General features: G+C 41.2%; 1 protein-coding gene across 2 annotated transcripts in view; it reads right to left on the bottom strand.

The window, feature by feature from the left end:
* NAA25 (N-alpha-acetyltransferase 25, NatB auxiliary subunit) overlaps positions 1-17,222 on the bottom strand; it is a 29,868-nt gene that overhangs the window by 4,636 nt on the left and 8,010 nt on the right. For both annotated transcript variants that reach the window (XM_086761303.1, XM_086761304.1), the window contains 18 exons: positions 16,716-16,823; positions 16,192-16,270; positions 15,665-15,776; positions 15,092-15,181; positions 14,562-14,731; positions 13,665-13,777; positions 10,823-11,030; positions 10,111-10,197; positions 8,894-9,074; positions 8,158-8,257; positions 4,214-4,365; positions 3,777-3,902; positions 3,224-3,467; positions 2,878-3,001; positions 2,447-2,512; positions 1,854-1,951; positions 1,515-1,625; positions 931-1,077 (listed from right to left, as the gene is read on the bottom strand). In XM_086761303.1, the coding sequence (XP_086617429.1) occupies positions 931-1,077; positions 1,515-1,625; positions 1,854-1,951; positions 2,447-2,512; positions 2,878-3,001; positions 3,224-3,467; positions 3,777-3,902; positions 4,214-4,365; positions 8,158-8,257; positions 8,894-9,074; positions 10,111-10,197; positions 10,823-11,030; positions 13,665-13,777; positions 14,562-14,731; positions 15,092-15,181; positions 15,665-15,776; positions 16,192-16,270; positions 16,716-16,823 (2,316 nt within the window). The remainder of the gene's footprint in view (positions 1-930; positions 1,078-1,514; positions 1,626-1,853; positions 1,952-2,446; positions 2,513-2,877; positions 3,002-3,223; positions 3,468-3,776; positions 3,903-4,213; positions 4,366-8,157; positions 8,258-8,893; positions 9,075-10,110; positions 10,198-10,822; positions 11,031-13,664; positions 13,778-14,561; positions 14,732-15,091; positions 15,182-15,664; positions 15,777-16,191; positions 16,271-16,715; positions 16,824-17,222) is intronic.

A 17,222-nucleotide genomic window follows, 5' to 3' on the forward strand; every position in this document is an offset into this window, starting at 1 on the left:
ACATCAGCCTCATACAGCAACAAGGGAAAATTTTAATTAAATGTTATGAAACAGACAGGACAATTAACTGAAAAAAATACAAGCTGTCCACCTAAGCTGCTGTCAGACAGAAGTACAATTCTGTAATACAGGGGTGCAGCTTTTAAATCCTCCCCTATTTAAAAATCTTCAGATCTCCCATCCAGACAAACATGAATGCCAACGCCCCGTAGGCCAAATTTGCCATTTTAGATAAATATATCTGAGACCTGCTTGTCTTAAGTGCTGATTCCTCACTGAATTTGAAGCCAAGCTTCCTCATCAGGCCCATGCTTCACATGTCTAAATTTGGCACGAGGTCTGGCATGTGCAGTGCCTGTTACTCCTGCCTTTGGTTCTCCCTGTATAGCTGGGGCAGTGGGAGCAAGTTACCACTTGTTTTTCCATAAAGATCAAGTAATTGTTTCCAGGGAAGTGACTAATCAGCAGTAGATGAATCTCAAATGTTTCCTGGAGTAAGTTTTTTTTATCCACGATGGCATGCTAAAATACAGGTAGTAGAGTAAGTCATATCATAGACAACAAAATAATGTTAAAACCTAAAGCTTGTCTTCACTACCATACTACACAAAATTAAAGTATTTCGAAATTCCTGTGTTTAAATTTCATTTTTTGAGATTATTTTGTGTAGTAAGCTAGAGCTAATCAGATGAGGGAAATCCCCAAGCTCACCACTCCCAAACTTTTGAGCAGTCTGGTCCCTAACCTGTGGTTAAAAGCAATTAAGTCAATCATAACTGGTGGGTTTTGTTTGTTTTCCTTTTTTTTTTCCTTCCAGTAAAACATTTTTGAGGAAAATACGCTTTCAAAGTTACCCCATAGGGGTGTAGATATGGATTATGGATTATACACAAATGGACAGAGCACACAAATACGGGTGCGAGTTCTTACCTGTAAAAGCAGAGTGTCCTTGAGGGACAGCTCTTCAAGTTTTAGTGCAGTCAGAATTATTTCAAGCCCTTTGATGTGATCTATTACATTGGAAGTTAATGTCTGTAGTTCAGTAACATAATCCAGAAAATGTGTAAATACAGGAGGCTATGAAAACAAATACAGATTTTTACATTATAAACACATATTAACACCTACTCAAATGACTGTTCTACATAACTCACTTTCTAACGTCTATCATTCAATTTCTCCCCGCAGTGCTAAGCTATGCTCTACGTACCCAGATAAACACTACCAGTTCACTGTGGTGTGCTCAAGGCAGAAAGGCCTGTGACACTCTAAACTGTATTTCCTATTGAAAAACTGCCACGTGATGTCAGGTGTGGCACGCTCACCACTTGATTCTGAATAGAAAAGGAGTTTTAAAAATTAGTACTGAGTAATCTCGAGCCTATACCAGCCTCTACGAGGCAAAGTTTATGAAAAACAGTTTATTAACGTGTCACCTATCCTGATTTTTTCTTTCAGTATAAATATGCTGCTGGATTGGGGCTGGGGGAAGAAAAGGAAGGAATATTGTCTACCATAGTTACACTGCTTTCTTTTTTTTTCTTCTTCTTCTTCTGCAGGTTGGATTTAAAAGGTCGGAGGACACTGTCACAGTAACTTGATACCCACAGGGCAATGGAGATCGTCTGGAAAAAAGGTACAAGTATGTTACAAGTTGCATTTACAGGAGACTTCTAGCCTGGTTTTATAGTGTTCCTACTGATAAGACTCAGAATATGCAACAAAAACCTCTGCTTTCATGAGTCACTGAGATCAAAGAACTTTCACTGTGTTTTACTCCCAACACTTCTACCCCAGAGTACTCCAAAATGTCTGGTTTCCAAAGGAAAAAAAAAAAAAAAAAAAAAAGATACCTCAACAAAGAAGACTAGGTTTTCCAACAGGTTTGGATGAGTTTTCACGGTGCCATCTCTGACTTCAATCAAATCACCTTTACATTTATTGAACAAGTCTGAAAAGAAACAAAGAAAAGCCTTATTCAGGACACTTAAATTAACTTAAACACCTATTTTCTGTGCAGTACGCATCTCAGTGTGGCGTGCAAAGCTGTCAGAGGACTGAACACTAAGGAGCTAATGATAAGTTTGGCCAAAGGCTCTCAAGAAGGTCCAGCTCTGAAGTTCCCTCTGAATTGTATTTCATTACAAACAGTATCTCCACCCTATTTATTAGCACACCTGGACCAAGTACCAAGGAGGCAACAGCTGCCAAGACTAGGCTGCAAGGTAGGGAAAGGACTGGACATAACGACATTCTGTGGCATGCAACAGCTTTATGATCAGACCAGCCAAGGGGAATCTCTCCCTTGTTCTCAAGTATCCCTCAAAGGGCTCTGCAGGTGCATTTACACACTTCCCCGCCATTGCAGCTCACTCAGCAGCACATCCTCAGAGCACCATGAAGCGCTACCTTAACTACCAGTGTTTAATCTTGAGTTACCATTTACCTGTTAGTCGTTCTACTAAAGACTTGAAACTATTCCCTAGCCTCTCCTGGATTTCTGCTGAATCTTCTGAAAGAAAAAAATAAAGCAGTTATAAACTAGAAGTTTGGGTATATTCTGCTTCCAGAAAACCAAGAGACATTTAAATGTGATTTAGTGTTAGCAGACAAACAGAAATTAAGCTGCTTTCAAAGAGGATCCAGTATTACATCAACATACACTGTACAAAACTTAAGACTCACGTAAAACATTAAATTAAGGCATCATCTCCCAGATAACTCAGTGTCATTCAAAAAACTAAACTAACACACAAGTAAAAGTCTGGCTCCACATCAGCCAACGCCTAGTAGTTTTCAAACTAAATGGCGACATCTCGCTCCCTCCCACCACACACCAAGACAATTTTGTTAAACCCCCACCCCTCAAACACTTACCTAAGCCATTGGTATCTAGTTCATAAATATCACTAACAAGATAAAACAAGCTAGTCTGGCATTGACAGCTGCCATTACTGAAGAAGCCAGCCATTCGGGTAGGAGGAGGGCCAAGGACAGGATACTAGGCAAGAAGCAAAGAAAAAGATAAAGGTGTTGCAGCTTTTCCTTATCCAGAACACAGTGTGTGTCTCTGGCACAACTCTCGGTCAGATTCATACACTACAAACTCAGGGGCAGTTAAGTGCACTCTGCAGCCTGCTCGATGTTACAAGATGCATTCAGTTTCTCTGCTTGCATTCATGTTCATTTAATATCTGGGGATAGCTTTTTCCTTAACGGGTACCTGAATTTTTTGTTCTAGAAACTTCTTCCCTGAGTCCACTGCCGCTTCCAGCTGCTGAAGCAGGGATCGAATTGTATCAATCTTGGATGAGACGCCGTTCTCTGCAGTCTTTTCAGAGTTCTTTGGTTGAATAGTGTGACTAAGAGTTGGGAGTCCGCTTACTAGCCTTAAAGTTAAAGACCGGATTCGCAACCACATGGTTTCTTCCTCCAGTGAGAGTTTCCTATGTTCTTCAGAAATGTCCCTAGAGAAAGGCACCAAATGTTTTCAGGCAAATGCTTCAATTTTGCAAAGTAGCAAGCTTCACTCAGGTACAAAAGCCTACCCAAAGTTATCAAATACTGTATGAAGACGAAGGAGTGGTCAGAAATTCAGAAAACTGTATTAATATGTAAAAAGGCAGCACTGCTAGAAGCGATGAATGATGCTTGTTAAGTCTGCAGTTAGCCAGCCTAGAGAACACCTGAGTACGGCAGTTGCCCTGAAAGGATTTTCCTCGCCACGTGTGCTGGAAGGAAGGTGTGATTCTACAGGTAAGGATATTTCTACCCACCTGTCTTTTGGATCCCAGTTAAACAAGACTGTCAGGTCTCTGTTGTCACGCAAATCTTTCCACGGAATGTCATCCTCCTCTGGGTTCAGACTCATGGACTTTATGCTTTCTTCTAAACTGGCTGATCTGTACATAAGAACGAGCAGCATTAAATCAAACATGCAATCACTGGAAATAGAAAAAAACAGCTCACTAACAGACCATGTTCTCTCCATTTTTCAGCCCTTCTGATGTCAGAAATGTTACACATATATAGTACTGACACAGACACTGCAGGGGAGAGCAAATCAGAAGCAGAAAGAAGTATCTCACAAGATTTTGCCAAAGAGCCGCAAATGCAACTCACTAAGGTCTCACTTGTCCAGTGTTCTGCCTGTGCACAAATCTCAGATTTTTTTTCACATGTAAGGTGCTGCACTTATTGCTGCTGTACTTACATATTTGCTTCAAGTAAGAGGTCTAACAACATCCGTTCTGTGCGAACTTGCGCGAAGTGAAGGGAAGAGTTCAGCCTATTTCTAAATGCAATGAATTCTGGGATCTTCTCAAATGCACCATACTTGTAGGCTTGAATGATATATTCTGAGGTCTGGAAGAAAACACACACCATCTCTGTATTAGTTACTTCCATAAATTCAGAATAACCAAGTTTAATAAGGTCACTGCCGAGAAACTGCATTTCTGTGGTTTTTGTTAACCCAGAGGTGCAGAATCTGGCAGACACTCCATCCCTGGGAGAAGCTTGCACTTTTGCTTGTCCAAGTCACCTCAGCAGTTTTGCTACTTTAATTTGAGAATGCCCAGGTGCTCCGCTGGGCACTGTGATTTAATAGCCAAACGAACACTAAGAATCATCACGTTGCTGTTGCCACTGAGACTGAAAAATACTTAGAGGGGACAGATTATTTTGGAAGGCTTTTTTTTTTTTGTTGAGCTGCATTATTCAAATCATTGTTTCATTGGAGAAGTACTTTCAGGCAAAACAAAGATATCCCAGATTTTCTGCAACTGACTTGGATGTGCATCACATATTACCACAACATGGATTGAAAAAAATTACTCACACATTTTTTTGTTTATCTTTTTTTATTAGATTTTTGAATACAGTATCACAAGGTAATATCACGCCGTGTATACACATTACAATACAATCTAAACACCAAAGGAAACTGCCAGGGTCCCTGGGGTACTCTGCTTCCCCTCTGATGAAATGCAGCAATACAAGGAACGCAACTAATATTTCACATCAGTCCAAGCAATCTCCAGAAAGAGATTTATATGACGAAGGAGCCCCAAACAAGCACTATATTTTAATGAAAATCTCTAGCTGTAGAGACACAGTGAACTATTTATGCTCCCAGTCAAGATAGCTGGCTGTATTTTTAAAATCAAAATTACTCCACAACTGAGAGATTCTGACAAATCAAATATTTTCTTCTGAACAAGATTATTAAATGCACTGAAGATGAGAGGCACCGAAAAAGGCCTCTGGTTAACTGAACTTTATACGGTACTAACACACTCAACCTGTCTGGAAGGCTCAGAGACCAGAAGCTAGCACTCATGGATGAAAGCCACCTTCTTTTTTTTTCCCCTCCAAAATAAGAAGTGTCCTCTAGGTAGCTCTTTTTTTTTTTCTCCTAAGAAATTTGGTTATTTGTACTGTATGAAAAAAAAATATGCCAAATATTCAACAACATACCCTCTGATAAACAGCCTTGCAGAGTTCATTGTCAGGCTGCGGGACTGCGCTATGGGTGCTAATTCAACTGCATCGGCGTGGTTTTTAAATCCCCATAGGACACGTTGGTGTTCTGTTTGCCTGCAGTATCTGGAGAAATTAAAGACGGACGGACACAAGAAAATTAGAGAGATTACTTGTGATTCTGCATATTTAAAGGAGGACTTGAGAAGGATAAAGTTGCCTTTTTAGTTCTGGCCAAATATAGTAGTACTGCCTTCTCTCTCCTCCCTGTCCTTGGCATCCTCTCCCAGAGCAGAAATACTACGTCAGCACTGCACAGTATCCTAGATGGCTGTTACTCATGGGACCCACTCTTAAACAGGATTCACTTCAGGCTGTTAAGTTCAGCAAGTCAGAAGGAAAATATATTTATCCAAAGCAATCAGTCTGAATCAGTAGCTGCATTTTTATGCCAGACCACTTGGTTTCTATCCCACGCTTCCTGTTCTAGGCAGAGTCCCACGCACAGCGTGCTGGAGGACATGTTCTCTGTGCTGCAGCAGACCTTCCAGCTATCTTAAACACCAGCCTAGAGAGGAGCAGGCAGTATCTGAAATCAGGTGAAAAAGTAACTTTTAAAGGATAGTCCTCGTTTAAGATTGCAGTTAGATGCTGTTATGAGACTTGAATGGGAAGCTTGGTATCAGGACCCTGAGTATGAAGGGAAAACCCCAGCAGAACCACAGCAGCACAGAAACTGGTAACAGATTCTGACCTTGTGATACTTGGGACGTGCCTTACGGTAAGGAATCCCTGTTTTTATCTCCACTCTTACTGAGCCATCATCCTAGGTGAACGGTACCCTGAACTGAGCCTTCACCTCCTGCAGTTTGCACCTTACAGTTGGGTTTAAAGGACACTTGCTATTTGCAAATCAGAACAGCTGCTGATGCACTTCCCAACTTAAAGGATCTTAAGGTGATAACCACTGGAAGTGTCCGGAACACATGAGAGATCTGGACACCCAAGATCAAAAACGGTTCATGGTCCTTTGGTCGCAATACTCTATCTCCAAGAAGAAACTGATCCGAGTGCGTTCCGGAGTCATGTCCTTATCTTTCAGCATGAAGAATTCTACAATGCTGATTGCATCACTTTCAGCAATTTAAACATTTTAAGGTGTGGTATGGAGGCAGGTTGAACCATTCAGGCACTGTCTCTTCAGGATTTCTGGAACACGAGTTGAGTAGCATTTTCCTGGCAAGAGCACTTGGAACACGGCTGCCTTCGTCTGCGTACAGATGTTGAGCCACTGGAGACAATCAGCTCTTCTCTGCTGCAAGCACCTTTATCATTCATGCCAAAGAGAATAACCGTCTTCCAAGGTAACCACATGTGAAGTCACTTCAGATTGTCTTCCAGGGAAAGATGATTTATTGCGGCTTTACGATGCAGTGTTCCCGAGCAAACAAATAACATCCGATCGTTTTTTTTCAGTTCACTTTTTTCACCTGGCACCCAGCAGTCAAACATTTCATTCAGACAGTTGGTTCCAGGTACGCTTTTCATTGAGATCCACCAAATGAATTTTAAACAAGACTGAACAAGTTACTCCTTATATATTAAAAAAAAAAAAAAAAAGCTACCACTACCAACAACAGATACGTAGGAGAAAGCTGCCTGGATCCAGGGCTTCACTCCAGCACAAAACACTGCACCCAGGAACTCAAAGGCTCTTAGTAAGTAGAATTAGTACTTAAACAATGAGCAAATGAGGGAAGCAGATAAGAGCAAGCTCCCATCACACAATCCACATTTCACCCCTACAGTGAAATTTCTGTGTCAGACAGATCACAGCAACTCAGCATCTACCTACAGGTAAATGGCAAAAGGTATCTCGTACATCGGAACAGCCTGGGCTGCCAACAGAGAAAGGGTACTTTTCCTGAGAGATAACCATGTGAGCATCTTTAGTATCTTTACTATTCAAGGGCATGGTGTGCATTTTAGGAAGCACCTGATCTCTTTGGAGGAATTCCGTTACTCTCCCCTCACTATCTCCTCCATTCCAGTGCCAAGACTCTCAGTCAAGACAACTTTCTGTTCATTCATATTGCTGTTAGGGGTAAACTGAATACATCAGGTAATTGCCATTAGGAAAAGACCAGGTTTTGCAATTTGATCTTACACCTTCAAAATAATGCACTGAGACTTCAAGAGTCAGTTTTTCCCCTCTGAAATCCTCCCACCTTCTTCCTTCTGCTTTCCCCACCATCCCCTGTGCCCAGGACAGCCATCACTAAAGTATGCTGCCTCAGGGACTGTAATATAAAGGATCTGTAAGTATGCCATCATCACCTTGACCCACCATCTCTGGCTGCTGTACGACTTTCCAAAATGCTAGAAACTACACGACACTGGAACTTACTTGCCACATGATATTTCACTTAAATTATTGCATAAAAATCACAATTCATAAATAGAAAGCTAAAGCTAAATTCCATGTAACAGTAAGTTACAAATTCTTGTAACGAGACACACAGGTTGAGGCACCCTTTACTACAAAGTTGCATGCATTATTCCTCTGCGTTATCAACCACTACATTTCTGTGAGCCCTTACATAGAGCACAGACTTCTGCAAGGCATCTTGACATAACCGCTCTGTTTCAACGACACAGATCTATCTTTCAACTTACATCTTTCTGGTTGGAGTGGAAAAACCTGAGTGCAAAATTGCAGGATTGGGAAGCAGCAGCGTAATGGCCCAGTGACTCGGCATAGCGCGTCAGAAGATAGCTGCAACACAACACAGCACAAGTCAAATACCAGCACACAACCCTGGGAAACCTGAATTTCAGACACAGCTCTGAACAGAGCTGCAGCACAGTCCAGCTTTAATGAAAAGTCTGAAGATTTAACAGAGGGGATTCACAACGTTCTTATTAAAATTTAAGCTTTTACCAGAAACGGAAGGAATCCGTAATTTTTTAAAAAACAGTATGTGGGGGCTTGAAGTTCCTCCATCCACCTTGTTAAGTACGTAAGAGCTTTATTTAATTAGATATCCACAAACACACTAACCACTTGGTATGTCTGTTTTAACTAGGGCTCCCAAGCTTTGCTGCGCAATGACAGAAGTCAGAACACCAAGCTGTGACTGGCATCAAGATACACATTTCCGATTTCTTTCAGATTCCCTTTAGTTAATGCTCCAAAAATCCCAAACTGATCAAAATCTCACAGGAAAGATACTTCACAAGAAGAGGAGCTTACTGCAGCAGACACGCATCACAAAATTCCAAAATACTTTTACATAACACCATATGAAAATTTGATAGTCTGCTAACGTTCAGTATCAAAGAAAACGGAAGATCTCAGCACTGGTTACTGGAGAGCCACCATGACCAATTATTCTCAGTATATACTACCCACCCGATGGTGTCGTGCTGGATGTGTTTTGCATCGAGGCTCGAATAGAGCTCAGCAACAGGTTCGAAAGCACCAAGCCTGCAGTAGATTCGAATGAGCAGCAATTTAAACTGAGCATTAGAAGGACTATGAGATAACCCTTCTTCTAAGAGAGTCAGGCACTGCCACACAGCCGTCTCTTCACCTGGCGACAAAGACAAAACACACAGACGGGTGTGATCAGAGAGAGGCACTGAGCGCTGACAGCACAGTTCACTTTGGCACTGAAGCTCCCTTACATTACACACCTCTCAAAATGGTCCCATGCATTTAAACACGCTGCTGCCCTTAAAACATAGCGTCCCCCCCGGGATTAAAGCTGCTCTCTGAGAGAAAGGTGGAGGAGTAATTCTTCACTGGGAATCTCTCTCACATTTGTACAAAGCACAGCACTCACAGGCCCAGTGCAGAAGAAGGGATCTTCCCTGCTGAGTGCGGGACTGTTCAGGATTCCCAGCTTCTGTGTACAGAGCACTCTCAAGCATCATGAAAGACAGCGGCACAAAGCCAGGAATTCAAGCTTATGCTCTGCCAGTGACCTGCCAGGAACCTGACGATGGATTTACTCAGGTTAAGGACTAAACCTTCCTTGGGAAATACAAAGGTGTAGCTGGCAACTACACTGAAGTGCAGGAATATAATCAGCCATCATGGGAGACTGACTCTCTGGGATGTGGAGGCTAACTGGCAGAGCAGATGTTGAGTAGAGGAATACTCGAGACAGTGCAACAGGTCTCAGCAGAAGGTCTAGAAGCAGGGGATCTAAAAGACAAAGTATGTCAGGGAGGGAAAGAATTACTCTCAGAACACCTCTGGTATGAGAAGGGAATTGGCAGCAGAACTCATGCAAAGGGAGAGAAAACATTACCTATGTGGGAAACTCGGAAAAAGCTTGTCAAGACAGCCAGCACTGAGCTGCAAGAGTCATCAGCAAAGCCCTGCCAGGACTCACAGGAATTAATGGGAAAAATTAAATCCTTTAAAGGTCAGTCAGGTTAATATCAAACACCAGCTGAATAGAGGGACTCCTGAAATGCCTCTTATTGAGGAAAAAAAAACCCAGAAAGCTATCAGCCTAACAATCCATGACAGATACACACTGGCCACAGGGACAGGGACACAGTCTCCTTACCACAACCATCCAGGGTGGCATTAAACAAGACACAATTTTAGGAACATACCTTCTAGCCACAGATCGAGCAGCAGGTGAACCGCAAGCAGGCAGTAATAATCTGAAAACTGCAATTCAGTTTTCAAACAAGATTTCCCTAAAATGAAAAAGAAAAAAGTTACCCTTGAATCACTACAGTGCTGTCTGCTGCTTCTCCCGTTGTCGGCATTATCAAATGACACAGCTGTCTGGCAGACGATAACCGCAGCTTAATTTATAAAATCCAGAGTTGTCTTAAAAACTGAAACAACTGTATACACACTGCATTTGTTAATCACACAAGTGGGACTTCAGGCCACTTCATATGTTGACATCTGCTGGAAGAAAAGACTCTTCTACGACTGCAAGATTTACAAATTAATATGATTGCCCATGTATCTGTCCTATGCAAACCTGACAAAGCCTGGCTTTGCTTAAAGGCACAGGCAATTGTGCTAAGATACAAACACACCACCTAAACTACCCAGAAATGTCTTGTTTATCTTTAAGATATACAATTGAAAATAAACAAAATTAAAAGGCAATGGATAATTCAGATATACTCAAGGATATAATCACAAAGGAGAAAGCAAATTATTATCTAGCAGCTCAACGGGTGCTGTGCGCCAACAGCGATATTTGCCATCAGTCTGTGTTGTTCCACCCCCTCTGAAAAAAATCAGAACTTTTGCTTGTAAAAAGCTGCAAGTGAACTACAAGATTAGTTTCAAGATTTTTCTCACCAAACTCCAATCCATGGCGGTATCTTAACATCAGCTCCCGGACCACAGTCAGCTTCTGCTTCTTATCCATGCTGTGATAGATACCGAGCAACCTTGAGAGCTGCACCACACACAAGTGCTGTTGCAGGGCTTTGATATCGGTTGGCAGTGCAATTTCATTCTCTGCCGTTGCTGACAGAGGGATTACTTCCAGCAGTTGACTGATGAACTGAAAGAGAAACACTCCTGTTAAATTCTGCGGGGCATCTGGGACTGCACAAACAGAAGGCATCATTTCCTCCCTCCAATCAAGCGAAAAACACAAGGTGGAAGTGTCAGCATCAGCCCTGACATCACACTAGAATCAGATAGCTGGCTTCAGTGTTTGTTTATTTATTTATTTTTGAAAGGTGGTGAGCACACAGTTCTGGTTGCACTCAATAGCTTTTAGTAAGTTTCATCAAACAGATGGAGGGAAAAAAAAAAACTAAATCACAGGCAAGTTTCCAATACATCCACACACAAGGGAGTTCAAGCACCTGTTAACACTCACAGTAATAACACATGCAATTAAAATAATTAGTTACTGACAGGCTTCAGAGCACACTTCCAGGAAATAGTGGTTTCGTACTAGCTATTATATTTTCTCTGAGCTCTGAAGTAATGCACTGTGCTCAGTGAGGTCATAATCTTCGATTAATGACTTATTTTTTGAATTAAGTTGTAAGAAAAGCAGCCTCTCATTGTTTACAATTTTAATAGGAGACAGCAGACTTCTCACAACACACAGTCAGGGCTGGACAGTGGTTTTTTATTGCCCTAAAATCCAACAGTGTTTACAGTCTTAAAACTGACTTAGAGCCAATTAATTCAGCTTTACTACCTTTGGTCCTGAAACACAGAAGTGGATCAAATGCATGCCTGAGGAAAAAAGCGCGGCAGCTAGACAGGAGGAACACACAGCACCACGCACACAGATCCCAGTTTTCCCATAGACTTGGATGAATACTGTGTCGACAAATCTTTTCAGTTTGAGATTTTGCCAAGCTGGGCAAGGTTAACCAAATCACTCCAATTTGCACCCCTAGGAAGTCGAGACCAATGTCATAAGGATTATTTCTGGAATATCTCATGTGTCTACTGGCCCAGCAAGATCACCACGTTCTCAGGTACTGAACTGTAACGCTATGCAGAACTCTTAAAGAAATAAAAAAAAATAAGGAAAAAAGAAAAAAAGATACCTCCCCCCAGCCATGCATATCCTTAGCGTGACCCTGCTTACTTTACCTAGGATAAAACAACCTTCAGCATCTTTTTCTGGGAAACAAGAATAAATCTAAGAATCTATAAATATTTTAGAGCAACTTAAACTTTCGGATTTCAAAAAACTCTTCAGCACCACTAACACCCCTCAGCTACACATCTCCTTGACCGAGTTAAGTGCCGCAGAGATGGCAGCCAGAGCAGAGCCAGACGCTGGACAGACCCTCTGATGATGTATGCGCTAAATCAGCAGCAGTTTTAAGGCCAACCTGAAAATTTTAGAGAATTTATTCAAAGTCATGGTTTTACAAGCACTGTGACCAAACTGTAACCTAAACAATTATTTTTAAATATCATTTCCCCCATGCTCTGGGTTTAGAATTTGTTTTCCGGAAACTTAGGATTAAGCTTGTTTAGTGCTTCAGGACTTCAGCGTTACCTTGCCACGGTCTCACCATTTCCAGAACTACGATTAAACATCCTACTGACCACCGGCGTTGGCAGTCGGGTAAGAACACAGCTTTTAACAGAAAACAGCAGCAGCAACCCATACATGCCAGCACCACCACTCCCCTCAGCAGTGAGGCTGTGGGAAGAGCTTGCATTTGCAGTCAAAAAATATTTCAATAAACTAAGAAAACACTACCACTATCCACACTTTGTTTACAAACATTTTATCAACAGCCTCTGGCTGATCCAGGCTTCTCTGTCTAGCCCTCCCCAGCTCAGATAATTTTACACAATGGCTTAGAAAAACAATGGGGTGAGTGACAGGATTCCCAGCTGCTGAAGTCATTCAGCGAGCTGCTCATGACTCTGCACAAATAGTCTTTTCAGTTAAAGAGAACTTGTTTCAGAAAGAGATTCTGGAAAAGTTGCCACAGGTTTGCCATTCTCTAGCACTGCAGCAGAGCCAAGCAAAACATCTGTGTGATGCCCTACCTGCACGGGATGAGGGAGCAAATCTTTCCCAGTAAACATGTAACTTTAATGGGGAAAAACCAGTGATGAGTGGGAAGGGAAAGAGGAGGATGCCTCTGTACAACAAAAGTTACAGTACACAGCAAGGAGAACTGCAAATGAACGACCAGGGTGGTCTTTCTCTCTACTGTTTTAAAATTACTCCATTTTGTAAGCTGTGATCTACAAAAAAAAGTGATGAGACTACTCACTTAAAAATGAGCTAATGGAGTAACTTAATTGAACTAGAACTCCCAGGGAACTTTTCATCACAAGATACGAGCTTGTACCTCGCAATTTTCATCAGCATTACGAGCTTTTCATTTTTTGATACGAGAACTCAACCAAGATGATCTCAAACCACCATGACACCTTGAAACGGTAATAAAAAGTCAAACAAGTACTACATCTGGATTGAGACTCTGCAGGACCAAACTCTTAGTTTTTAGTCTCCAGTAAAAATCCTTTGAAAGAAATTCCTCAGTGTATTTGGATGTTCATTGTATTTTCTGCAGTGCAGAGAGTTTTCTGAATTTCAAACAGAAGGTAAAAATTTGATGTTTCCAGTCTTTTTAGATAAAAAGACCAGAGTGCAAACAAGTGCTGCAGTTCCTGCCACCACTTCTTTATCTTTCCTTACCTTTGTATATTGGCTGGATGGGAGGAGATCCACAAATACTTTGAGATCAGTAAAACAACAGGGTTTGTCCCCAAATTTTTTGAAATATTGGAACATTAGTTCTTCTGGATCACCTAGGAAAAAGGCCAGTTCATCTTTTCAATATGCTCCATTAAAAGTTGAACGAGAAATCTTTGTTAATGCTTCCCCTTCACACCTTTCAAGATTGCATAGCAATTAGAAAACGGATAGCTCCACTGCTGCAGATTTTAACAGGGGCTCAATGACTTCGGTAACCAAAGATATCTTAAAAAAAAAAAAAAAAAAACAAACAAAAAACCAAACCCCAAGAGCTTAATTCAAGCTACTTTGGCAGATAAGAGCTCAGCATAACAGGCACGTGTACATAGCCTCTGCTTATCTAACAGTAACTTATTTTTGGATCAAAATGGAAAATGAACGAGTAAGTAGCACAGATGTTGCTCTAATCACATGACCTTCTTCACTGATTCCGTAAATGCAATTTTAAAATGCAAGTTTTTACAAACCTGGTATCACTGCCAAAAAACTCCAATGAAAAACCACCCAGAGATTACAGCGTAACAGCAGGACTTTCTACAAAAGCAGCGCACCAGGAATGTGTTTTTCATTACAACGTCAGTGACCGTGAGCTTCTATATCCCGTAGGTCCTTCTGAACGTTTCCATGCTTGCCTTTAAAAACCCTGGAGCAGCCTGGAACTATCTGCCTTTCTTCAGGGCTCATCTTCTAATTCTTTCAAAACGCTTTACATACAGACAACAGCGTGTACGTTTTCATAACACACATCGTATTTAACTGAGTGATATAACAAAGGGCTTGTTCCAAGCTCGTGTCCTCTTTCAAAGACTAGCTTATCATTCAGTTGGTGGCTCTTACCTAGTTTATATTCGTCATTACAACCTCTGTGTCGCAAACGTCTGATCAGCTCCAGTTTAGCTAAATATGGTCCCCGAAGTGGCCGCGAGCTTTTAGATTCTTCTGTTATCCTCTCTTCTATGAATTTCACAGCTTGCTCTATAGAATAGTGCACCTCTCCTTCCAAAGAGCTGTGCAATTAAAGAGACAAAAGGTTCTTTGGTTTTTCCCATTGCTGGGGCATTGATAACACACGCTCAGCATACTCACAGGACACTCTTAAGGAAATCTGGCACGATGGATTCTCTAACTCAATCACCATGAAAAATATGAACTGGATGAGCTCTATAGTGTACAAACCACTATTTATACAGCTGTTTCCAACAAACTATTGCCAGTCTCCAAAACAAAGTAGGGAGAACACATCATTTGAGGTCTGATTGTCAGGAAGTTACCCGAAGATGCAGACAGCGCTGTACTGAATATATGAATGCAAGCCACTTGCTCTAGCACAAAGAAAAAACAAATCCACATCAGAACTGTTAACTTACTGCTCTTCTTCTGGCGGAGGTGTCCAGGATTCATCAATGAGTTGAAACACTGAATCAAAGTAAGTTATATAAAACTGCCAATCATCTGAGCTGAAACAAAAATCAGGCACAGAACAAAGTTTAGGCAATTGCCAAAACAGTAACTCACTTCTAAAACTGTATTTCTTGCAAGAAGCTGGATTTGAGGAATAGCATATATTCATATTAGAGAAAGAACAACTGTAATAAGAATAATTTCTCCTTTAAAAGGTCTCACATCTTAAGAATGCTATCCACCCTGAACTTCTTGAAATGGATTAAAGGACACAAATTCAATAAAGAATTGAGGCAAGCTATAAATTCTCCTCTTAACATTTATATTGCAATCAGGGTTCACGAATATCCCCACAAATTGCTAATGCAGAAGTTTCTCCTGCCATGTTCTGAGCAATTTAAAGAGCATAGAACAGGAGATGCCAAATACAAAGAAGTAAACCTGAAAACGTCCTTATATTAGCTCTACACAAGGCAATTCACAACCAGCCCAGAATTTTTCTTCAGTTTTTTAGCAGGACTGCAAAAATATCATCTCACTTTTTCAGCAGCAGCCTTCTCGATAGTGCATTGCACTCCGGCCACCTACGCAGCTTCTTGTACATCGCCATACACTTGTTCTCACGGCTCTGGAGCTCACTTGTCAGCTTCTCTAAATTAAAAACAGAAGGACAAATTTATTTAATCAATGCATTTCCTCCTCTACTTTCTGCACAAAGCTTCTTATTATAGCCAAGGATGCAAAACAGTAAGTTTAAGAGAACAGAAGAGAGGCCCTTGAAGGATAGAAAGGAGAGATTTGCTATGGAAACCTTCTTATTCCAATTCTTTAAAACTGCAAGTGCATTTTAATCACCCGAAAGAGCGTGCAAAAAATGTAGGATATTATTAAATACCATAAACAGCTGGGTAAAACCAGCTTGCACAAGAGTACCTTCAGAGTTTGCATCAGTGTTTGAAACTGGCTTCCTACAGACTTATTTTTGTAACCAGGGGACAAGTCTGAAGCAAAGGAGAACTGCTGTTCCTCCACACAACTGTGATTATTAACTGACAGAGCAAGTTACCTCCTAGTTTTCCTCTCACAACATCCAAGGCTTCCTGATACTTCTCCAAACGTTCCAGAATCATGTAGTACAGTTCGACCTTAAAAGAAAGATTAAACTGCAATGAGATTTGCTAGTAAAACAATATACAGGTGTGCCAAGAAATCAAGTGGCTTGTGTTACTGTCACTGGAAACAGGAGACAGCCAGGACTGCAAAGCTATCTTTAGCATCCCAGAGGGTGAAGCATTCAGGAATTTAGGTCTTTTTTCCATTCTCAGCCCTGAAGTTTCTCTTGGGGTCTCCCTGGGAGCAAACCCAAGTACTTCATCAGTCAAATCAAATGCCAAAAAATTTCCTTGGCCACGCTCTTCCAAATCCCTCTCAACCCTCTGCTCTTGGTTTTCCTTCTGTCCCACTACATTTACTTTCAGAACACTAGTGGTTATTACATTGGAAAACTGTTAAAATAATCAACTTCCTTCGGCAGTTCATTCCTTGTCTCAATAATGTTTAAATCAAGCTGAACGTATCTGCAAGTCTTACTTCAGCCTCAGCTTCAATCTTATCCTCTTTCACCATTTTTTCCACCATTCTCTCAGCTAGCGGCAAAAACATCGTCTTTGAGAGGTTTTCGTCCTGTGCTGAAATAGACTAAAGGGAGAGAAGAATTATTGTAACAGCTCATCAACTTCTTGTGTTGTCCTACCCACTACTTTTTTTCCCCAATTAGAAGAGGGAAAAAAAAAACAAAACAACCCCAGATGCATCAATCCCCCCAAAACCACACATTCAGAGCTCCCATCTGTCACATGCAGAGAGCGACTGCTCGGTTAAAAAGGCAGCAATAAAACTAGTGATAGACTGAGAGGCTCACTCCTGATTACATTATCCAGAGACTCACGCATCTGGGCACAAAATATCCATAGCAAATAGCGTGCAGCAAGGACACATTTGTGTTTTAGAGAATGTGTAGTATTTTAGGTAATGTGATTAATGCCTCCGTGCTTATTTTCTGCTTCGCCAACACTCTGTCAGCCTTTCTAACCTAGT

Source organism: Chlamydotis macqueenii, chromosome 17, assembly GCF_036417535.1.
Source record: "Chlamydotis macqueenii isolate bChlMac1 chromosome 17, bChlMac1.mat, whole genome shotgun sequence".
Classification (NCBI taxonomy): Eukaryota; Metazoa; Chordata; class Aves; order Otidiformes; family Otididae; genus Chlamydotis; species Chlamydotis macqueenii.